General features: G+C 39.6%; 1 protein-coding gene across 2 annotated transcripts in view; it reads left to right on the top strand.

Moving 5' to 3' along the window:
• The window catches only part of DGS1 (dgd1 suppressor 1), a 74602-nt gene that overhangs the window by 15691 nt on the left and 34319 nt on the right, over nt 1–24592 (top strand). Inside the window, exons 4-7 of one of the 2 annotated variants that reach the window (XM_088955566.1) lie at nt 8416–8553; nt 8729–8896; nt 12209–12403; nt 23542–23642. In XM_088955566.1, coding sequence (XP_088811692.1) covers nt 8416–8553; nt 8729–8896; nt 12209–12403; nt 23542–23642 — 602 coding nt within the window. Of the gene's footprint in view, nt 1–8415; nt 8554–8725; nt 8897–12208; nt 12404–23541; nt 23643–24592 lie in introns of both variants that reach the window. The other variant, XM_088955565.1, reaches the window with a different exon arrangement.

Raw genomic sequence — 24592 nt, 5'->3', positions numbered from 1 at the left:
ATTTTCAGAATGCCACTGCCTGTACTTTGGATCATCAGTGGCTGGCGGTTTCACTTCGCCGTTCAAATAGCCGAGTTTCCCTTTGCCATCGATCACCAACCGCACAGACTGAGACTACTCAAGATAATATTTTCCATTCAATTTGTGAATGGTAATTTGAAGGGAATTCTCAGAAAGAGAAATAGCTGCGGACTAAATACCACCCTCCGAAGATGTCACACCACTGGTAGCATCCGAAGATGCTGAACCGGAGCCAACCATGGCAGCCTTAAAATTCATGATCGAATCCTAAAGCTTTGATACCATGTTGCGAAATATAGAGGGAGAGAAGAAGAAAATTTTCTTTGTTAATTATGAAAACATATTGAGCATACAACTTAAATAAGAAAAGATAGGAAAGACAAACCCGTAGAATCTCTCTCAATTAGGGATTGACTAAATCTTTCCCTTAATCCTAGGATACGACTTTCCTAGATTTATTCAAATCTAATCTTTCCTAAATTTATTCAAATATTTTAATCAATCAAATCATATCTTTCTTAATTTGCTGCAAATCCCATCTTTCTTAATTTGCCGACAATATTCATGGTATAGAACCTCATTTTATGATCATATTGCAAATCTTGTTGAATTTGAATGATACTGTGGGTTCTTTAACATAGCGATTTACACGGAATACTTCTATGTGGAGCAGCTGGATTTGGTCGATTTTCTCTTTAGTTTTATCACTTGTAAAATTGAGAGAATTATGTATAATTCTATAGACGTGCAAGAGCACTTATGCCTAAATACTAAGAAAAGTTTGGGTTATCTTGGCCTAAATACTAAGAAAAGTTTGATATTCAAGCCTGTCTAGAGCAAGTTGAAAAGAAGGTTATCATGCCTGACGTATGTTAAATGTGTTCAGCGTCTAGGCTTTATCCAGCCCAGGTTGATGATGATGTATCCTATCAAAAGTGTAACACCTAAATTAGCTTCATGGTTTTGCCAATGACTTTGATCTCTATTACTGAGTAATCATACGCTTCCCCTCCCACCTCCAACCTCAAATAAAAGGAAAAGAAACACTCACATGCATGCATACATGCATCCATAAAAACATAATTGCACATTCACATATGAATAAATGAATATGTAGAGTTAAAAAAACTCATTATTTAACATATTTCATCAGAAAAGTTCAAGTAATCTAAGAATTCAAAGCATTTGAATTCTAATATTAGACCAGATGTGGAATTGAGGTGCACTCTGAGAGAGAGGATTCAGAGCAGTAGGAAGATGGAGGGCGAGAGAGGATTCAGAGCAGTAGGAAGATGGAGGTCTGAGGTGTCGATCGATAAGGAAAGAACCAAAGGCAAGGTTGTACTGAAAATCAGAGAGAATAGCAGGGCGACAGTGTTGGTGTCAAAGGAAGTTATAGCATGGATGAAAGGTTTCATAGATGGGGCTATCAACTCTGGTAAGGTGAATGGTTGGAAAAACTCCTTGTCAGTTCCAGGCAAGAGATATGTAACAGAACTGAATAGAAACAAGAAGGGGTGGTTCGTCACTGTGGTGGAGTTTTTTGGAACAAATGGAAAACAAATGGTTTGTGTGCCGGAATGGAGATTGCTGAAAGGGTGGATGGCTTTTGTGCAGGTGCTGCAGTCTTACCTTGTAGCTTCAGAAGAGAAGGGAGTGGATGGAGGGAAGGAAACTGGCCAAAAGCTTGAAAACCAGAGTCAAAAAACTCAGGAGGAGGAAGCATCGATTGGTACCTCTGGGAGTGTAGAAGTGCAAGGCCATTTGAGTCCTGAAATGGTGGTTGCTTGCTCTTCTATTCATTGAAGAATATTGGTAGGAGTGGGGAAGGAGGAATGGAAGAAAAGAATGGTGTTAGTGGCTGATAAAGGGGTGACAGATTGGAAGAAGGTTCTGAGTACAGTTGCAGGAGAGATAGGTGCTAGGAATGAAGCGGTGCTGTTCCCTTTTGCGGAGACGAAAGCCGTGCTTGATGTAGGCAACCAGGAACTAAGCTTCAAAACAGTTGTGGTGGATGGAGGTCTGATACAGGTTCAGAACTGGAGCCCAATCTGCAATGAAGTCGAAGTTCAAGATGGGTGTGTTTGGCTGAAGCTAATAGGCCTTCCTTTTCACCTATGGCGGGACCCTATTCTTGAGTATATAGTGCAGAGCCTGGGAGTTATTTTAGTGAAGGCTGATAGACGTAACCTGAGTGCAGTGGAGATACAGGTTGCTGGTGTTAGACACGAGAACTTGCTGAGGTTCTTTGATATCTGTTCGGATGAAGCCTGGTACAAGGTGTGGGTGGCTTCAGAAGTCAAATGGTCGTGGTGGGAAGGAGGTCCTAAGGTTGAAGATGATGAGATGGCAGGGTGGTGGACACGTGGAGGGAAGAGGAAGGGCGGTGAAAAGGTGGAGCAGATGAAGGTTAAATCTGGGGTTACTTTGTCAGTTGTGGAAAACCAAACGACAGGCAACCTATTTAAGGAAATTAATTCAAATGGGTTTGAATTAAACAAAATTAGGGCGGGCTCTTCATCTTATGCTGATGTGACAAAGAAGCAGATTGCTTTTGGGAGCAGAATGGCTTGGTTCGAGCCAGTGAAGGTGGTGGGTGGATCGGGGGGGCTGAAGATTAAACTGGGACAAATTTGGAAGGAGCCACGTGACAACTTAAAAAGTCACGTGGGTGGGTTGGAAAGTGAACCGGGCCACTCATTTAAGGGCCGATGTGACAACTTAAGTGGTCACGCGGGTGGGTTGGGCGGGCCTAATACCGAACACAGGTCTTTCTCGAATGGCCCACGTGATAACTTAAGTTGTCACGTGGGTCGGGGTAAGGAGACACAACATAGACCATTATTAGACAGTGAACTTGGTCTATCTTTGTCCCAAATGGCGAGAATGGATGGGGGACGCTCATAGCAGCAGAAGTTGGAGAAGGGGAACTTTCAGTGGGTCCCCCGCCGGAACTGTGAGGGGGTTAGCTCCTTGCGACGCTCCTCAGACAGGCCGAATCCAAGATATGCAAGGGAAAGAGTAGAAGAGAGGGAAGAGGTGGATGAAGGCTGGGTGCTGCAGTGAGGAAGATGAAGATTTGGACGAAAGCTCAGATGATGGTACCAGCGTGGGCAGTGTAAACAACGAAGGTTGTTATGCTGGAGGTGACATGGATGGGTGGAATATTGCAAGCTTATTTCAGGGTGAAGGTTGTAACCAGACTAATTCATCTCCAAGACTCCAGAGTGTGCAAGGTACAACAGAAGGGGCAAATTGGGAGAACCTGAAGTAGAGAAGGAACACACCTTCTAGGGGTGATTTAGGGGTAGAGAGGAGAGATCACCAAAGTGACCAAAGGACAGAAGTACTTTCCAACCAACTTAGGGAGATAGATGTTTACCAACCTCTGGAACAAGAGAGGGAGGTTGAGAACAATCCTTTTCCACCTTTCCATCAATTCCAGGTAACAAAGTGAATTCGGTTTGTGCTAGTAATGTGTCTCCTGTGTCTTTGGTTCCAGATTCCGTCTTGGCGCCATGTACTGTAGCCCATGAATATGCAACCAAGCTAGATGGTGGGTTGTTCGAGGTATTGGAGAAGGAAGTGAATGACTGTGGGGAGGAGTGGGAAGGGAGGTATAGGAACGCAAAAGTGTGGGAAATCATTGAAAGAGTGTTTAGTAAAGTTGAAGGAATTCTGACTTGGAGGAGGAATGGGGAGGAAGGAAGAGGGGAGGGGTCAGTGGAGAGGAAGGAAAGGAAGGAGGGTCGTGTGGGAGAGGAGAGAAGAGGGATGGGACCAGAGGTGAGGAGGGAAGGGTAGGGGGCAGAGTTGGAGGGGAAAGTGCAGGAAGGATAAGGGTGGAGGATTCGGTGAAAGAGGACATGATAGCAGAATTTGTGGGGAAGATGGGGTGTAGGCTGGAAGATTTGAATGTGTTGAAAGAAGGTCTACAAAAGAGAAAGAAGGAGATAAAAACAAAGAAGAGGAAGTTGAGTGAAGTAGAGAGATTGAAAAGAGATGTAGAAGGGGATAAGAAGTTCGGGGCAATAGGAGATAGAAGAAAAGGGGGAAAGTAGTGGGTAGGTAGAGAGGGAGTCAAGAAAGAAGTGGAAATGAAGATACTTAGTTGGAACATGAGGGGAATAGGGAGTACAAGAAAAAGAGCAACAATAAAGGAGGTGATAAGGAGGTATAACCCAGATATTGTTTTGTTACAGGAGTCTAAGAGAATGGAGTTTAATAATAGTTGGGCGAGGAGTGTATGGAAAGCTAGGGGGATTAGCTGGGTGGTTGCTCCTTCTTGGGGTGCTTCGGGGGGGATTGTAACAATGTGGAAGAGGGATGCGGTTGAAGGCCTGGAGGAACTGATTGGGAAGTATTCGATTTCCATGAAAGCAGCAAGAGGATGGTTATGTATGGGTGCTCACAAATGTATATGGACCAAATGACTACAGAGAGAGAAAGGAGTTGTGGGAGGAATTGGTTGATGTTAGAGGACTGTGGGATGGGCCATGGTGTGTGGTTGGGGACTTTAATGTGATCAGATACTCGGAGGAAACCAATAAGATTAATTAGAGGGTGACAAAAAGCATGCGGAAGTTTAACAAATTTGTGGATGCCTTTGAGCTTAAAGAGATTCCTTTAGCCCACAAAACATTTATGTGGTCAAATCTCCAATCTAGTCCCATCTGCTCTAAGTTGGATAGATTCTTGTTTTCTTTGGATTGGGAAGAACATTGGGGAAATTTGGCTTATAGAGCTCTCCCAAGGGTGACCTCGGATCATTGGCCCATAGTTATTTGTAAGGAGGAAAGGAGTGGAGGACCCACCCCATTTAGATTTGAAAACATGTGGTTACTCCACCTTGGGTTTACCAATAAAGTAAGGGAGTGATGGTATGACTGTAACCCAATGGTGGATTGGGAGGGGATAAGATTCCGTAAGAAACTACAATCTGTGAAAGCAAAGGTCAAGGAGTGGAATCTTTTGGAGTCTGGGAGGTTAGAAGAAAGAAAGAAAATGCTGATGGACCAACTTGAAAACATTGACTCTAAAGAAGAAAGGGGAGAATTTGGATAGGAAGATAAGAAACTCAGGAGAGGCTTGAGAAGACAGTTAGAGGATTGCCTGCATAAGGAGGAAATAAGCTGGAGTAAAAAATCTCGGTGTAAACGGTTGTAGGAGGGAGGTAGAAACACTAGGTATTTTCACTCTTTGGCGGATGGAAGGAGAAGGAGGAACTTTATCTCCAAATTGGTAGTAGGTGGAGTTGAGTTAACACAACAAGAGGAGATAGCCGGGGCTTGTGTGGAGCACTTTAAATCCATTCTAAGAAGGCCAGTAAGTAGAAGGGTGTGGGCAGAAGGTTTGGATTGGCCAGATGTAGGGGTGGAGAATAGGAGAAGGTTGGAAAGAAGATTTGATTTGGAAGAGATTAAGGAGGCTGTGTTTTCTATGGATAGAACAAAAGCTCCAGGGCCGGATGGGTTCACAATGGCTTTTTATCAGGGCTATTGGGATATTTTGAAAGATGATCTTTTGCTGGTGTTTGAGGAGTTTTTCAAGAGAGGAATTATCAATCCGGGTGTGAACTCTACATTTATAGCTCTGATTCCAAAAAAGAAAGATGCCTCCCACCCGAAGGACTTTAGGCCAATTAGCTTGGTTAATAGCCTGTACAAGTTCATTGCTAAGGTGTTGTGATTGAGGTTGAAGGAGGTTTTGCCAGACATCATGGTACAAAATCAAGGAGCTTTTGTGAGTGGAAGACAAAACAGTGATCAAATCTTAATTGCTAATGAGAGTGTGAAAACCTTTAAGAAGGCTAAAAAGAAGGGAGTGGTCTGTAAGTTGGACTTGGAAAAGGCTTATGACTTGGTGGACTGGGAATTCTTGAGGAAATTTTTGATCAAATTTGGGTTTGGTGGTAGATGGTGCAATTGGATCATGGGCTGTGTCCGGAATTGTCAATATTTAGTGCTAGTGAATGGGACAGTGGTAGAGTTCTTTCCAGCCAGTAGGGGTATAAGACAAGGACACCCTCTCTCTCCTTTCTTGTTCATACTAATTGCAGAGGTTTTGGGGAAATTGATTCACAAAGCAGACTCGAGGGGTCTCATTAGAGGTTGGAGAGTTGGGAGGACGAAAACCCCCTCACTCACTTACAGTTTGCTTATGACACGATTCTCTTCTGTGAAGATGGCAATCTGAGCTTTATCAGGAACTTGAAGTTGGTGATACCGCTGTTTGAGCAAATGTCTAACTTGAAGGTGAACTTTGGGAAAAGTTGTGTAGCAGGGGTGAATATGGAGGAGGGAGAGATCAGGGAGAGTGCAAAAGTGTTGGGGTGTGAAGTGTCAGGGTGGCCATTGAATTACTTAGGGTTACCATTAGGTGACAACCCTATGAGGGAGAGCTTTTGGAACCCGGTGGTGGAAAGGTTTGAAAAAAATTGGTCTTTTGGAAAAAGAACTACCTTTCTCTTGGTGGAAGAGTTACATTGGTTAAGGCCACGCTTGCTAATTTACCCATCTACTTCCTGTCTGTGTTCAAAATCTAGTGAAGGTATCTATTAGGTTTGAGAAGTTGGTGAGAGACTTCTTGTGGGAGCTGGGAGAGGAGAAGAGGGATCATAGAGTCAGCCGGGAGGTAGTGTCCAGGAGTAAAATTTGTTGTGGTTTGGGGCTCGGGAATGTTAGAAGAAGGTATATAGCTCTTCTAGGGAAGTGGTTGTGGAGGTTCCCCTTGGAGAAGGAGAAGCTATGGGCTAGAATAGTGGCAAGTATACATGGGTTGGAGCACAATGGTTGGGCTGCTGGAATCAAAGCTAGGACCACAAGCTTTTCTCCTTGGAAAGCCATTCACGATCTGCTTCCAGTATTCTCCCCCAATATTAGGTATGATCTGAATTCCGGTAACTCCATAAAATTCTGGGGACAAACTTGGGTGGGGAATGCCCTTCTAAAGGATCAGTTTTCTTCTTCGTATACTCTATCTGATCTTAAAAATGAGCCAGTTTCATCCTTCATTATCCCGTCCTCTTCCAATTCTGGCTTTGGGTGGAATTTGGGTCTCAGAAGGGCCTTGAGGGATTCAGACTTTGCTAATATTTCGAGCCTTCTTGAACTTCTTGATAATGTTGTCTTAGACCCTATGAGGGCGGACTCTAGAATTTGGACCCCTACCCCCACTGGCTTCTTTTCTTGTGCTTCCTTTTTCAAAGTCCTAAGCTAGTCCACCAGTCTTGTAACCCCCCTTTCCCTGTTGATGAGGTTTGGTGCAGAGCAATCCCTCCTAGGGTTGGCAGTTTTTGTTGGGAAGCCTATCTGGAAAGATTCAACACTAGTGATCTACTCCAAAAGAAGCGATCCAATACTTGCTTGTCACCCCATTGGTGTGTTCTATGTAAAGCGGATGGGGAGACTGGTTTTCACCTACTGGTGTCTTTCCATTTTGCAAGGTCAATTTGAGAATGGGTTTTTTTCCCTCTTTGGGTGTAGATGGAACCCTCCATCAGATCTGCAGGGCCTTTTTTCCGCTTTTGTCTTCAGGTGGCGTAGGAAAAGGGGAAGGACTATGTGGAGAGGTTTGAGGGCTGCAGTATGTTGGACAATATGGGAAGAAAGAAACTTCAGGATATTCTTAGCGGCTGAGAGAGGGGTGGAAGAACTAAAGGCTATCATTCATTTTAGGGCTGTACAGTGGCTGAAATCTTTGGAACTATTCACAGGTTACACAGTGGATGACATGTTGAGGAAGTGGGTGAAATAGCAAAGTGCACACAGACCAAGTCAGTAATGAGTGTGTCTTGGACACCTCCACCTGCTGGGTTCATGAAATTAAATTTTGATGGGAGTAGTAGGGGGCACCTTGGACAATCAGGGATTGGGGGTGTCTTTAGGGATGAGAATGGGGTTATTTTTGCCTTGTTCTCAGGCCCATTTGGAGTGGGTGACTCCATTAGAGTTGTGATCTTTGCAGTTATGGAAGGAGTTCAGAAAGCCAAGGAGATGTACATCAGAAAACTCTTAATTGAAGGGGATTCAGAGGTGGTGATAGGGTGGCTGAATGCAAACAGCAATGGTTTATGGAGGTATAATAATCAGAGGAGGAACTTTAAGTGGCTGGTGCGGGAGATGGAAGTTAAAATGTGCTGGGTCAAAAGATCAGCCAATTCTCTAGCTGATGGTTTAGCTAAACAAGGGGCAGAAAGGGATTCAATGTTTTGGGCTAAGTTGTAATTTTTTGTCTCTACCTATTCTTTTGTTTTCTTGATTGTACTTGGAAGATAAGTTTGTTTGTCTTCCTTATGTAACCACTTTGGTTAATTAATGAAATTGTTATTGATAAAAAAATACATGAATATGTAAATGTGATCAGTTCTGAATTAATTTCTTGATGGCACATTAGGTCTATATGGAGGTTGACAAAGTTGTGGAGGATTTGATCAAGGATCCAGAGAAGTCATTGCCCTCATTATTGATGATCATTAATAGCTTATTTTTGAAACTGGAGGCATCAGTTAGCCATCCACATGGAATGTCTCAGGTACCTGCAAGGAGAAAATATATTATTACATCATATATGGTTAGAAAGCTTCAAGATCACTTCTTAACAGTTATAGTTTCTAGACTTGTTATCATATCATTTACAAATATGCATAAAAGTCCCTATTCCTATGTATTTTCAAATTTCAACCTTTTCTAATGAAATGATCCAGCAGAGCAATTCTTCTGTTCCTGTTGATGGGAGCAACTCATCCCCTCTACTGTTTGAGAAACTGCCAGAGGTTAACCAGGAAGGGTCCCAGTGGACAGATTGTGAAATAAGGGATGCTATCAATTTGATTTATCAAAATCTCCACAAGCTTGATTCCTACTTATCTCTCCTTGTAAGTGTTTTCAATGATGCCCCTATGTTCTATAAAATAAGTTCTGAAATGGTTAAACAAGAAGGGAATAGAGGTAGTATTTTTACTGTGATTGGTAGTTTACCGTTTCCATACCTTTTTTTTCCCTAAATAACTCAAAATTGTATTAATTATAAACGGAACCGCACATTGCTTTCAAGAACTGTTACCTTACCTTGTTTATTATAACAGTTTTTTGAATATCATACAAGACTTTTTTCATTTAGTGTTGAAGTTTTTCTGAGATGAGTAAGGTGATGGGTATACCTTTTGTATTAACCTAAATACCTGACTTGAGAATAGCTAAACTTTAATCAGTGTTTTTAACACCACTCAAGGAAAATTCTCAAAGGCTCAACCTTGAAGTTCATCCCTTAATGTATGAAGCACATACCTCACACTTGGGATGCCATTTTGTGTGTGTATCTATATGTATGTGCTTCTATCTATGCTTTAGGATGGTAAAAATCATTATGAGGTATTATATCAACATTTTATCAACATTTAGTGTGGCAGAGATGCATATGCTGAGATGGATGACTGGAAAAACTAGAAAAGATAGAGCCAGAAATGGAGTCATTTGAAAGAATCTAGGAGCAGCTCCAAGAGGCGATAAATGAGAGAAAGTAGACAAAGATGGTTTGGTCATGTGCATAGAAGACCTTTGACAGCACCCATAAGAAGTGATTTGTTGCAAGTTGAAGGGGCTAAAAGGGGTAGGGGTAGACCGAAAAAGGACATGGGTCGAAGTAGTAAGAATGGTTGAAGCACTAATAATTTGACAATGGATATGACATTAGACAGAATGGAGTGGTGAAACAGGATTCATGTAGCCAATGCCCTTATAGTTGAGATAAGGCTTGGATAATGATGCTAATGCTGATATCAACATTTAGAGCTTTTTAATAGTTGTTAAATGATTTGTAAGACCGTTGGATTTTTATAAAGCTTCTAATTTTCTAAACTCCTCTGTTTATTTGATCATTTATATTCTTTTCCCACATAATAATATATGCTCTTGTATGCATATTTATATACTCTTCCTTACCTCATATGGTCACACCATTGCATTTTTAAACAATTAAACATTGATTTTAATGTTCAAGGATTATCTGTATCCCTGTATTTATGTAAGGCGAAGAAAGTAGGAAGAAAGGAAGAGAAGAAAGAGGAGATTTTTTTTGAATAAATAAAGAAAGAGGAGAAATGGCAAATGACTATTGGGCTACTTGCCCATTCATTAATCTTTATTATATGGAATACAATGACTAAATTGCCATTAAAATAACCAAAAAAGAAAAAAAAGACTGAAAGATACAGATACTAAATAAAGTAATACTCCCTCTCAAGCTGAGCATAGATGTTGAGCATGCCCAGTTTGACAAGTAAAGCATTGAAGTTAGGCTTAATGGCTCCTGTGAGAATATCTTCTAGCTGACTTTCAGGTTTCGCAAAGGGTATGCACTCTTTACTGGAAATGACTTTATCCCTGATAAAATTCTTTTCAATCTCTATATGCTTCAATCATGCTGAACTGAGTTCCATGCAGTGTCAGTTTCTGCTTGGTTATGAAGTCACATATGCCCTTCATCCCACATCTACAAAAGAGTCTAGCCACAATAATTTGAGGTGAAACTTTGTCCAGAATTGGTAATGGACTTTTTGAAAGGCTTGAGAACTGGAGGATTATCCAAGAGGGGAAAATTGGCATGGAACATGGTTCCAGCATCGGTATTTTGGTGCATTTGGCAGGAGAGATATGCAAGACAATTTAAGAACAAAAGTAGCTCTAATAATTCAGTATTTCAGAAAATTGTTGGCAAAATGCTCTCTTTGCTTTCTGCAAACAAGTTGTCCAATGGCAAAGATTGTTGTTCTTTTTTTGTACATTATAATCTTTTTTTTTTTTTTTGTAAAAGAACAGATTGGCAAAACAGGATTCGTGTAGCTGACCCCATATAGTTGGGATATTGAATGATTATGATGATAATCTTTTTGTAAAACAGGGTGGGGGTATTAGACTGTGTGGGAGTGATTGTAAATCCCTGTGTACACCAGCTTCTTGTACATGGTTTCTTTCTTTTCTCATTAATGACATTACACTGTACCTCTTCTGAAAAAGAGAACTTCTAATGTATTAAAGTAGCATCATGAGCCTCATTTATTTGCCGTTAAGTTTTCAGAAACATTTGCAAGGAAGGATGCATTAATTTTGACTTCTGTATAGTAGAAATATACAGAAACAGGAGTATAGGTCAAAAGAAGATCTAGTGGAGGCCATAAAGATAAAAGTTGCACACTGGGTAAAGTCACTCCAGCTCTTCCAAAATTGCTCAATTACTGATATAGTAAGAGTGTGGAATGAAGTGGCACACACTGCAGAGAAGAAAGAAAGGTGATGGATTGGAAGCCCCCACGTCCAAACAAGATTAAGCTGAACTTTGATGGGAGCTCAGTAGGACACCTGGGGATGGCAGGAATTGGTGGTGTGATCAGAGATTCCTCACGTAAGGTTGGCTATGTACTCGGGACCTTTAGGGGAAGGTGATTCTTTAAAAGCTGAACTATTATTATTTCTGCTACAAGGGTTAAAAATTGCCAAGCTGGCAGATCTTAAGAACTTGGAGATGGAAGGGGACTAAAAAATAGTGATTTCGTGGACCAATTCAAGCGGTAATGTTCCTTGGATCTATAGAAATATGTTATGGGAGATAGTAAGCATACCAAGGGAACTCAATGCCTCATTCACATGGCTCAGGAGAACTGCAAATGAAATGGCTGATTCTCTATCTAAACAGGGAGTTAAAAGACAACACCTTTTTTGGGCTTTATTGTAACTATTTCTGGTGCAATGTCTGCTTCTAGCTGCTGTAATCCTGTATTTATTTCTTTTAATTGAATGAAATTCTCATTTTGCTGATCAAAAAAAAAAAAAAAAACATAGAAACTGAAAACGAAAGAAAGGTGAAAAACAGAAAAGAGGAGAGAAAGAAAGACAAAACTGTCAAGGAAAGAGACAAGAAGAGAGGGGGGCATAGACTGAAAATGATAATTTATTTTACAACAAGGTGGAGTTTCATTTTTAATTTGTAAAAAAATAGGGGGGCATAGACTGAAAATGATAATTTATTTTACAACAAGGTGGAGTTTCATTTTTAATTTGTAAAAAAATAGAACTCTAATAGCAGAGCAAGTACAGAAGTACTACTTTGTGATTGTAGTCCTGTTGAATTGGATTCTAGGTGCTGGACAATATACCGATTTTTGATACATATTTCTTTCTTTCTCAATAAGGTTTCAAGATACCAAAAACCAAGCAGAATGACATTATACTGGTTTCGCTATACATGTGGAGCAGTTGGCCTTTCAGTTTGTTCAGTGTGGCTCCTTCGTCATAGTAGTTTGATGGGAAGTTCTGACATTAACAATTGGATTGATGAAGCAAGGAACTCAACTCTTAGCTTTTGGAATGATCATGTAGAGCAGCCGGTATGCTTCTTTTTGGCTTTCTCATTTATTAGTCTCTTTTCACTTCACCTTTTCTGGGTGGTTTTATAATCAGCCTACATACTTCATTTTTTTATAATAAATAAAAACTCATTAAAAATGGAACAAAATACCCTAAAAGGTGATGAGGAATCACTGGAAAGAAAAAGAAAATATATCACAAATACACCGAATCACACCTCAATTATTAACAATGAAAATAATCATCCTCATTATCAATAGGACCCAAAACAGCATGAAAAGAACTAAAGTCCTTAATTCTCCACTAGACCAGCCCTTCCCCCCACCCCCACCCCCACCCCACCTAAAATACACCATAATGCTCAAGCTAAAAGAGGCTACATCCCAAAACCTCCATTCATTTGGAAATTATGCCTCAATCACCATGGCTACTAGGCCCATTGAAAGTTTGGTCAGCAGTATCACCCTCCCTATTCTTGAACTCAAAAACTTTCTTGTAAACACCTTACCTCCCAAGTAAAAAAACCCAATAGTTTACTTGAACTTTTCTATCAATAACTTTTCCAAGTCAATCTTCATTGTCTACCTTCTGCGTTTTGGTATCTTCATCTACTTCTATAAAGTCTTTCCTTCATTTCTCAACAATTGTCTTCTTAGAATTAGTCACACAATGCTCAGAAGCTGATTTGGAAGCCCCCAACCTTGAAAATGACTTATGCTCCAAATTCTCACCTCTCGAAATGACTCCATTTTTTTTTTGTAAATAAATACTTAATAGGTACCAAAAAGTAAAAAAATGAGATCAAGTTATTTCTTGGAAATTAATTCATGTTCCTTGATTATGATATTTTAGTATGGATTATCTGATTTTATTGGTAACTGACCAAATAATTAAGTTTACTTGATTTGTATAAATTATCATATTTTTTTTTTCATTTTTTAAAGAAAAAAAAGGTTTTGAGCTGTACGCTTCATCAACTTGAGGTGAAAGATAATGGGGGCATACAAAGACTTTGGGATATTTGTCAATTTTATGTAATGCTAGTAGTTATACATTTATTATGGTATGATGTGTGTTGCCCGAAACTTAAATAGAGTATTGAAATATTTTTTTTGATCAGTAACAACAAGATTTATATTAAGGATTTATAGTACATGAGGTACAAAAACGTACACAGAAAATGAGAGACAAATACAACCTTTAAATATTACAGCAGAGCCCAGAACAAACTCCCCCTCTCCATCCCTTATTTGGCTAAACAATCTGCCATAGAGTTAGCAGATCGCTTAACCCATTGAACCTTAACTTCCATATCTTTTGTTAACCATTTGAATTTCTTTTTCAGAGAATTAAAGATCCACATCCTCTGACCATTGCATCACAGCTAGCTCACCACCAGTATTGATATTTTTAACTGCTTGATACTGAAATGGTTTTGAGCTGTATGCCTTGTCAATTTGAGGTGAAAGGTGATGAGGACATACAAAGACTTATGGGATATTTGTCAATTTTGGGTAATGGTAGTAGTTGTGCATTTATGCTGGAATGATGTGTTTTGGCTGAAACTTAAATAGAGTATTGATATTTTTTACTGCTTGATACTGAAATTTAGTATTGATACTTTGAACCATGCATATAAGGCACTTAAGGCTAGGTGTTTTTATCAACCCTAAACCCCTAAAACTTCAAAGTTGAGCTGTATTCTTCACCAAGTTGAGGTGCAAGGTGATGTGATAATACAAAGAATTTCAGGTATCTTCAATTTTAGGTAATAGTAGTAGCTTTTAACTACTCGATATTGAAATTTATTATTGGGCATTTAGATACTTTGAACCATGCATATAAGGCATTTGAGGCTAGGTGTTTTTGTACCCTAAGAACTAAATCCTAAACTCTAAACCCTAACCATAAAATCCCAAACACTAAACTCTAAAACATTGATCTTTAAATTGTAAAACCTTAAACCAGACCTAAGCACTCAACAAAGAACCCTAAAATCTAAAGTTCCTAAACCCAAACATCAAATCCCAAAGACCAAATCCAAACACCCCTAACCTCCCTAGACGTCAAACACTAAACACCAAACCCAAATCCGAACACTCCTTAACTCCCCCAACCCTGGTGGCAGCGGGATTTGATCCCAGGTCTACTTTGACGAGTGAGAGATCCCACCAAACATAAAAAATAGAATTTCTACATACCAAAATATAAATAGGCTACCTAACCCAAGCGTCTCATTTCTTGGCTTTCTTTGTTCACTCAATTGCTTGTGGTGCAGGTGGGGCTTGCTCTGTAGGTCCTTGAGCCAAATGCTCCCCCCTCCTGGAAATCTTTCTTTCCCTGCTTGCGTTGTTCTTAGCCTGCTTAGCCTCAAATTAGTCAGATAGAGTCTTCTCTCTTGCTTTCTTAGTTTTTGATTTGTGGATACTCTCCATCATCATACGCTTGTTCTTGAAGATACTCTTCCCCTTTGTTACATGTGTTTCTCAATCTTCTTTGATTTCCTATATGTTAAACAACATAAAATAGCTCCGATACCATGTCAACCAACATGAAATAGAATAGCAACTCAAGGAGGAAACAAGAAGAAGAAATAGAGAAACACCAAGGTTTAACGTGGTTCAGCTTGGTAGCCTACATCCATGGGAGGAGAGGAGACGTATATACTATTAGAACAAGAAATACAACTCTCTCTCTCTCTCTCACACAGAAACTCTTACTCTCTTCCTAACTCCCTAATTTCACAACCACTTCTTTTTTGATCGGTGAAAGAAAAATCCATTAATATGAGAAAAAGTTATGATTACAGATTCTGAGTAGCCTGGACTACCCCACTAAACTTGACATGTCAACTTTCAATTCTGGTTTTTCACCTATACAATTGAGCCCAAAAACAATGATCCCTGATAGCTCGTCTGCAAATCCATTAGCTGCTCTTGGAGTCCACTGAAATATTAGCTGTATATCCTTGGAAAGATTTTTAATTATCTTGATTTCATTTCTGAAGTGCCAAGGTATTCTCTCAACTTGCTTTAACCAGCTTATCACCATTTTGGAATCACCTTCTACAACAAGCTTTCTCACCCCCATATCCTTTGCTTTTTGTATCCCAAAGGTACTGCCTTTAGTTCAGGAGTCTCTTAATCCAATAGGGCCCGAGTACAATCCCTGTACAAACCCCTTATCATTTCTTAATACTCCTCCAATTCCAGATCTACGTGGATTACCAAAACTGCTTCCGTCAAAATTTAATTTGATGAATCCTGATTCAGGGGGGTCCCAATCCTTTAATATCTTCTTTATAGAAGAAGTTGGGGCAACTGCTCTCCAATTCCTGATTATATAATCTACTGTGAAGTCTGAGAATAACTTCAGAGATTTTACCTATGATGTCACCTTTATCATAATCCTTTCTATCAATTCTTCCTTGCATCTTTTCTTCTCTTAAAAAATTCTCAGATTTTTCTCCTCCTATAATACCCATAATACTGCTGCCCTTGTGCATCTCCATAGTATTTTCCCTCTTCTTTTTGGCCATTTGAAAGAAGAAGAGTCAAACAACCTTTCCAATCTATCCGGAGTGTTCCACCTGCACCCAAAAAGATAGAAGAACCAATCTCAAATACTTCTAGCAAAAGGACAGGACACAGGAGACAAGGACACAGGGGAAGGGGTGATGAAATCAGCAATTGGTTTGCCTTTGAGGGAGGAGAGGGCAAAAATAGAGGGAAACATGGTTGTTATGGAAGAGTCACCCACCCACACGTCTTCCTAGAAATTGATTTTGTTACCTGAATTGGGATCAAACCTGATATGATTGTGGAACACCGGAAGAATTTTATGAATCGCTTTCCAAGGTGATGAACTAGAGGCTCTACTAGAAACTCCAACATCCCATCCATTCTCTGAGAACCCGTGCATACTGGTTACAACTTTGTGCCAAAGTCTGTCCGTTTTGAGCGAGAATCTCCAAAGCCACTTAATAAGGCTTCATTCCTTTCCTTCAATTTTCCTAGTCCCAATCCCCCCTCCTCCTTTCTAGTCACAACTTTCCATCTTATGAAATGATCTCGCTTCTTCTCATCCAATTCCCACAAGAAGTCCCTCATTATCTTCTTTAACTTTTTTCCGACAGCTTGAGGCATACTAAAGACCGAGAGGTAGTACATTGGGAAGTCCTAGATACTTAAATGACCAATCACTTTGTAAGCATTCTAATTCCCTTGCCCATAAACTGACATATTCTTGGGCTAAATTGATACTAGCCACCACACTCTTAGTGAGATTCACCTTCATATTTGTCACTTTTTCAAATAGGTTCACCAACATCCTTAGATTCGTTGCATCTAACTCATCCCTAGTTTCACAAAAAATAATGATGTCATCTGCAAATTCTAGATGAGTTACCACCACTCTTTCCCTTCCTACTCTTCGTCCCTTTAATAGGCCCACCTCATCCGCCTTCGAAATCAATCTACTAAACACCTCTGCTAGGATTAATTTTGGTTTTTTCATTTTGAGGGCTTTTGCCTCTATTGGGGGAGTTAAGGAAGTTTATCTCCCCTTTGTAATTAATTGTTCTGTTTAATTAATGAAATCTTTTGTTATTGATCAAAGAAAAAACACCTCTGCTAGGATAGTGAAAAGGAAAGGAGAAAATGGATTCCCTTGTTTCACTCCTCTTATGGCACCAAAGAAATCCTTCACTACTCCATTCACCAACACTGAGAAGTGGCAAGATTGTAAACACCCTCTAATCCATTTGCACCACCTTACTCCAAAAGCACACTTGCTTAGTGCTTCAATCAGAAACTCCCAATCTACCAAATCATATGCTTTCTCTAAATCTAGTTTGCACATAATGCCCTTCCTCCCAGATCTCTTGAAATCCTCCACACACGCATTGGCAATTAGTATTTGGTCTGATATATGTCTTTCTTGAATGAACACCCCTTGAAATTGAGAAATGATTGATGAAAGGGCCTTTTTCATCCTAATGGAGAGGACTTTGGCTAAGATTTTACACTGACTCGTCACCAAGCTAATTGGCTTGAAATCCTTACAGTCTGTTTGGTTAGCGCGACTTGGATGAGAAAGTAGGAATATTCGGTTTGTTTTGGGAGAGATGTTGCGATGCGATGAGAATAGCATTCTCAAAATATGGGATGTGGGGTCTCACCAAATATGTGCGACCCCACTGAGAAACGAAAGCCGTGTGACGGCAGTTAGGAAATTTTATCAAGGAGTGGACTGTTTCCCTCCTCTGCAACGGTCTGAACTCCGACCACCTGTATCCTTCATCTTTGGCGAAGGTAATGTTTCTAGTGGTTATTGTCTTCGTCTTCTCTAGTGAAGACAACAAGGACAGGTTTTTGTCTTTGTTTCCGGCAGTTATTGTCTTCAGATCTCAGACAACAATGACAGGTTATTGTATTCGTCTTCTTTGGCGAAGGTAACATTTCTGATGAAGCTAAGGACAGGTTATTGTCTTCATCTTCAGATCTTTGGTTTTACTTCGGCACTCTAGACCTGGCTAGAGACATGCGTTTGTTTTAGATCTGGAGTTTTTCCCATGGATTTGTTCCAAATCTGTTTCTAGCCCCATGGATTTGTTCCGGTTCTGCATTATTTCTTCATCCCTTTGTCTCATCAACCCAATGCTAGAAGCATATTCTATAGGATAGTAGGTCTCAGCAAACAAACACATGGACCAAAAAATGAGAAAATAAATTCTTCCTTTCTCATCCCATCCTTTCTCATCTCATCCCTTCTCACCCCACTGTTTCTCGGAAACCAAACGGACTGTTAGGGTAGCATGCTCCGGACTTCATTGGAATCAACACAATGAAGGTAGCATTAACTCCTCTGCTAACAATCCCTCTATGATTAAAACTCCGGCAAATAATTTCATTACATCATCATTTAACCACTCTCAACAATCTTGGTAGAAAGCCATTGGACTTGGGTGCCTTAGATTGATCCATAAAGAATATCGCTTCTTTCACTTCTGCCACCTCAAATTTTCTCTCCAAGTTTCTGCTCACTGCACCTTCTAGAGCTGGCTAATCCAAGCCTTCGAATTTCCACCTTCTTGAACATGGCCTTGTAAAAATTGATTTAAAATGGTCCACCAAGGCCTTCACTATTTCATCCTGATTTGTTAATGTTTCATCCTCCAACTCTAGCAGAAAATCTGATTCTTCCTTCTCCCATTTGCAACCACGTGAAAGAATTTTATGTTCCCATCCCCTTCTTTAATCCACCAAACTCAGGATTTCTGTTTCTAAGTCAGAATTACACTCGGGATTAGTTCCCTTATTTAATTCACTCACTTAAATAATCAAAAGACCGAAATACATTAGAATTACACATAAGTCCCTTTTTCTAACATAAATACATATATGTCCCCATAACTTATCAATTTTACAAATACAACCAAATACAATATATCTCTCAACACACCCCCTTAAACTCAAGGTGGGAAAACTAGCTTGATTTTGCAAGTAAGGATGGTGAAGCAACCTCAATGGAATACTATTGAAGCAACAACCAGGAACCTTGAGATGTTGATGGGACCTCTGAAGCAATAGTTCATCGATACATCAAGTGAGCTTCACATGTTCACCAACGAAGTTATCACCACACCACAAACCATTACCAACTCACAAACATCCACAACTTGAGGCATCACAACCTCTTTTCCAACTCATAAACAACTACAACTTGAGGCATCAATGCCTCTTTTCCAACTCACAAAACCACCACCAACAAACAACCACAACTTGAGGCATCAAAGCTCATTTTCCAACTCACAAAACCATTACTAACAAACAACCACAACTTGAAGCATCGCAACCTCTTTTCCATCTCACAAAATCACAAATGACCACAACTTGAGGCATCAAAGCCCCTTTTCCAACCAACCACCAAATAACCACAATTTGAGGCATCAAAACCCCTTTTTCAATTCACGAGACCATCATCGACCCACAAACAACCACAACTCGAGGCATCACAACCACCTTTCCAACTCACCAACTCACAAGCAACAACAGCTTGAGGCATCAAAGCCCCTTTTTCCAACTCACAAACTCACGAACATCCACAACTTGAGGCATCAAAGCCTCTTTTCCAACTCACGAAACCACCACCAATTCATAAACAACTGAAACCCGAGGCTAGTAGTCGACTACTACGAAATCTCTTCGTAGTAGTCGAGTTCTATTAGTATCCTGCTCCTTCACAACAACTGGAACACCTTCACAACAATCGGAACCATAGTTTTCAAGGCGCCAAGGTGAGGCTAGGTGACAGGGGGGTGCCTTGATGCCTAGGTGGTGGATTTTTTTAAGTAAAAACATGTATCCTAGGATAGTTCCCTAGGTTCCATGATCATATTTTCTTAACAAATATCCATAATTTTCTTAAGACAAGTATAGACTTCTTTTTAAATTATAGAAAATCAACATATTCCAACATATTCATGAGAAGAAAAAGAAGAAAGAAAAGAAAATTAAAAAAATATACGGGCTGAACCCCTATTTCTATTATAGGAAAATAAGAAAAGAAAAGGTGGAAGAAGAAGAAGAAATTAGTGTATAAACACACAAAATTAATAAAGAAAAAGAAGAAAATGTGTTGATTGGACAACATTTTAAGTTATTCCTTACTTATTGGTTCAAGTTTTGAAGTCTTTGAGGGTTCAATACGGCATTTAGCAATGCTTGTGTTGATTAAACCCTAACAAATAAGAAAATAATAAAAAGAAATTAGTATATAAACACACAAAATGAATATTTTAGTTTAAAATGTCGGTTTTATAATTAAAAGCTCAAAAAGTTAAGAATATAAAAGTTTTTTATAACACACTATAGAAAACTGCTTGGTGAGCCTCCAAGGGCACCTTGTCGCCTAGGCGGCTGCCTTGACAACTATGATCTGAACACCTTCACAACAACCAGAACACTTTCACAGAAACTTGAACACCTTCACAACAATTGGAACACCTTCACAACAACCGGATACCTTCACAACAATCCGAATACCTTCACAGCAACTAGAACACCTTCATAGCAACCTGAACACCTTTGCAGCAATGGGAACACCTTGACAACAACCGAAGCACCCGCTCTTTACCATGTTAAACAACACAAAATAGCTTTGATACCATGTCAACCAATATAAAATAGAATAGTAACTCAAGGAGGAAACAAGAAGAAGAAATAGAGAAACACCAAGGTTTAATGTGGTTCCGCATGGTAGCCTACATCCATGGGAGTAGTAGAAGAAACATATACACTATGGGAAGAAGAGATATAAATCTCTCTTTCTCTCTCACACTCTTACTCTCTTCCTCACTCCCACACAACCACTTGCTTAAATAAGAAAAAGATTGAAATTACATCGGAGTTACACATAAGCCCCTTTTTCTAACATAAATTCATATAGGTCACCATAACTTAGCAATATTAGAAATACAACCAAATACGATGTATCTCTCAACACTATACTTGTGGAGCAATCACCTTAGAACAAATATCCTCTTCATCCACAAAACCTTTGTGGGGAGCCTTGCCTCCCTAGTACCTTTGTGTTTACCATATCCAGGGTGATGTCCCTTGCTCTTGGCCTCCATTCAACTGGCCCGAGATCGAGAGTGGATCTTGGTTGGCTTCCTGATGATAAAACCATCCTTGACCATCTTTCTAATATTTTGCCTGGAGTTGGCCATGGAGATTTCATTGACCTCATTAGGGTCAAGGCATACCTTCCCTCTCCCACATTTGAGAACGCTAGCGGTGAGCTACTTCTACAGTTTCAATGACACCATTGTGTCCCTGATGCTCAACTTTCTGCCGAGAAACAAAAAAACGATCGAGCCTCACTACTTTCCTCCACCCTCCCTATGCCATCACAACCAAACTCCTCAATTTTTCTCCAATATAGTCTTGCCACTAACCCCGCCTCCCTTCCTCTTCATGACTTCTTTCAACTCAACATCATCCTTTGATTTCTCAGACGTTGTGTCTTCATCCATCCCTTAATAGATATCCTCCATTTCACTACTACTCCCCTTCCTAAATCCTAACCAAACTTTGATCTTTTCTCCTGAACTCTCAATACCTTTAGATCTTGCCAAATAACTTACTTCTTTACAAACATTGAAAGCTACAAAATCCTTGATAATGTCTCCTCTCTTGACCAACATAGCATCTTGCAAAACAGCTTCCTCCACTGAACATTCATCTACTGATGTATGATGAGGATTAGGAGCTTTGAATGTTTCTTCTCCCCCCCACCCTCAACAACGACAATTCCAGACACCTGTTCAACTCTTCCATCCCATTTAAACCCTCCTTCAGTTTGGTTGTGAATGCTTTGCTGCCTTCACTATGAAGACTCCCTTCTCACCCACATCACATGTCTGCATTGCAGTTCCCTGACCACAATTAGTCACCACCTTTTCACCTTGGGCCTCCTTACCTTCAGAATCATTCATTACTAGACTTGTTGCAACCATTGGTTCTGACACCTTCTTCCTCTCAAACTTTATAAGCACCCACATCCATTACTCCAACTTCGGATTTTGCTTGATATCATTAGATATCCCTTCAAGTTTCCTCTCAAACTTTGTAATCACCCACATCCATTCCTCTCAAACACCTTCTTCCTCTCCAACTCTGTATTTCCCTCTAATCTTACTCGTCGTCTCTTTTTTGAATCCTAGAATAGCAACATCCTTTTCACCTTGGGCCTCCTTACCTTCAGAATCATTCATTACTAGACTTGTTGCAACCATTGGTTCTGACACCTTCTTCCTCTCAAACTTTATAAGCACCTACATCCATTACTCCAACTTCGGATTTTGCTTGATATCATTAGATATCCCTTCAAGTTTCCTCTCAAACTTTGTAATCACCCACATCCATTCCTCTCAAACACCTTCTTCCTCTCCAACTCTGTATTTCCCTCTAATCTTACTCGTCGTCTCTTTTTTGAATCCTAGAATAGCAACATCCTTTTCCTTAACTCCCTTGGTTTCTATTGGGTTAAGTAATGACCCAAAGCTTTTCAAAAAGCCTAGTCCACCCCCAATTTCATCCTCAGATCAAGCCGGTCACCACTTTTTAAAACCTCAGGTCGAGCCACCAACTCATGAATTTCAACTTATCCCTTTTAAACTTCTTCTCCATGTGTCGCTCATTTAAATCAATTACCTCAAAGCCCGACCTAAATTGTATTCCTAATACCCTCATCTTCAATCTTCGGCTCCTGACCTTTTTACTTCAAACTTTCCAACTCCCCTTCACTCACCACGAACTTCTCCTTCCTCCAATCAGAAGCCGACATATTCATTAATTGGTCTAACCATCTTACTGCCTTCAAGTACAACTCTTAAATCAAATCATTCCCCAGAAAAATTCTGTGCCAAGGATGAAGGATCAATTGTATTTCCTCCACTTTAACCAAAATCCTTGCAGTGACCAAGTTCTTTTATGGGTCTGTGCTAGAGTCTATTGCATACACCATGCTTGTAGGGGGATGCCAAAGACATTGATCCAAACAGGACCTCTTACTCCTACATTTCTTATTGCTGTGCCAACGGATTCCATCTTCCCAGTGTAAGCTTTAATGATCTAACTTGGTTCTAAACACATGGTCCCACCAAAGCACCTCTTGTGCTTTCTCTTTACTTCTAAATTTAAAGAGAAAAAAATCCAGTGTTGAGTTTGCTAACCTGGAATCTGTTCTTGCAACACCATTCAGAACAAGCCCATTTCATAACCTCCTCGTCTGCATCAGCATTGACAAAGTGACTCACTGAGCAAGCTTCTGGCAGTTTTAATCTACCGAAAAATTTCCCACAGTATATTCATGATCACTTCCTTAATTGAATCTTTATCAGCAGAAAAGGGAAAATAGCTTAACAGATGACTAATAGAAAAAAGTTAAAGCAATAAGTTATTCAGTTCAGCCACTTCAGCCATTATCTAATGGCCCTTAAATTAAGGGATGGGTGTTACAAAGTAAATTGAGGTTGTTTAGCAGATGACTAGCATATCTAGTTGTTTGACAATCTCTCATATTTTTAGTTTGTGTCGATAGTTAACTGTCTATATTGTTTGTCAATCTTTCATATTTTGTGTCCATTCTTCAGCTTCTATCCATTCGAGATGAACTATTTGAGACATTCAGGAGGAGACACAAAGGTGTAATGGAGATTGAAGAAGTGCAGTTAACTGCAAATTCTCTTCACAGGTTAAATTTTCTTTCTAATAGGTTTTTGTAGTTAATGTAGGAGCTAATGGCTTGTCATGTAATGAGAATATATTTCTTTTAGTTATCCAAAAAGATTTTGGCTTCTATGCATGTAGTTATCTTATATAATTCATAATTGATTTCAAATTGATTTTCTTGGTGTAAATCTTTCTAGAGTTTCAATCATTGTTTCTAGTTTAGGTATAAATATTTCAAATCTGGTTTTCAATTTTTTAAGAATACAATTTGCAGTTTTCTTCTGATCCTATATTGGCAATTTCTTGGCAATTTTCAAATTGAAGTAAACCATTATCTTTTGTTATTTTCTTTCTCCAAAAATCTTGCTCCTTGGAAGAGGAGCTATTTTTCAATGGGGGGTAGAATCACATTGATTAAATAAGTCAAGCTTAGCAAACCTACCAGTTTACTTCTGCAATTCCCCTTAACTTTTATAATTCCCCTAAGGGTTGCAAAATTCTTGGAGAAAATTGTGATAAGTTTTTTTCGGGACCATGGAGAGTTTTAAGAAAACCCATCTTATCACATGGAATACTGTTTGTAGAAAGAAGATAAATGGAGGAACGGGTTTGGGTGATGCATTAGCAAAAGGGGTGGGAAGGAATTAATTGTTCTGGGCTCAATTGTATTGCAATTTGTTTTTTGGCGAGTTAAGAAAACTTCTCTCTCCTAATCTTGTAATCATCTTTATATTTTTTTAACGAATTATTGTTATTGATAAAATAGAAATCGGTTTGGGTGGATTGGTAGGCAGTAATAGTTTGTTGCTTGGGTAGTGGTGTGGAGATTCTCATTAGAAACTGATAAGTTCTTGCATTTTGTTATTAAAAGTATTCATGGCCCAACACCCAACGGAAGGGATGCTGGGGTGGATTCTAGAACCTCACTTGCTTCACATTGGAATCAATTTCAGCCATTCTAAATGTTTTTCT

This window comes from Nelumbo lutea, chromosome 7, assembly GCF_056320005.1.
Source record: "Nelumbo lutea isolate HS-2025 chromosome 7, American lotus-T2T, whole genome shotgun sequence".
Lineage (NCBI taxonomy): Eukaryota > Viridiplantae > Streptophyta > Magnoliopsida > Proteales > Nelumbonaceae > Nelumbo > Nelumbo lutea.
This window is presented reverse-complemented; position numbering and strand designations above follow the sequence as displayed.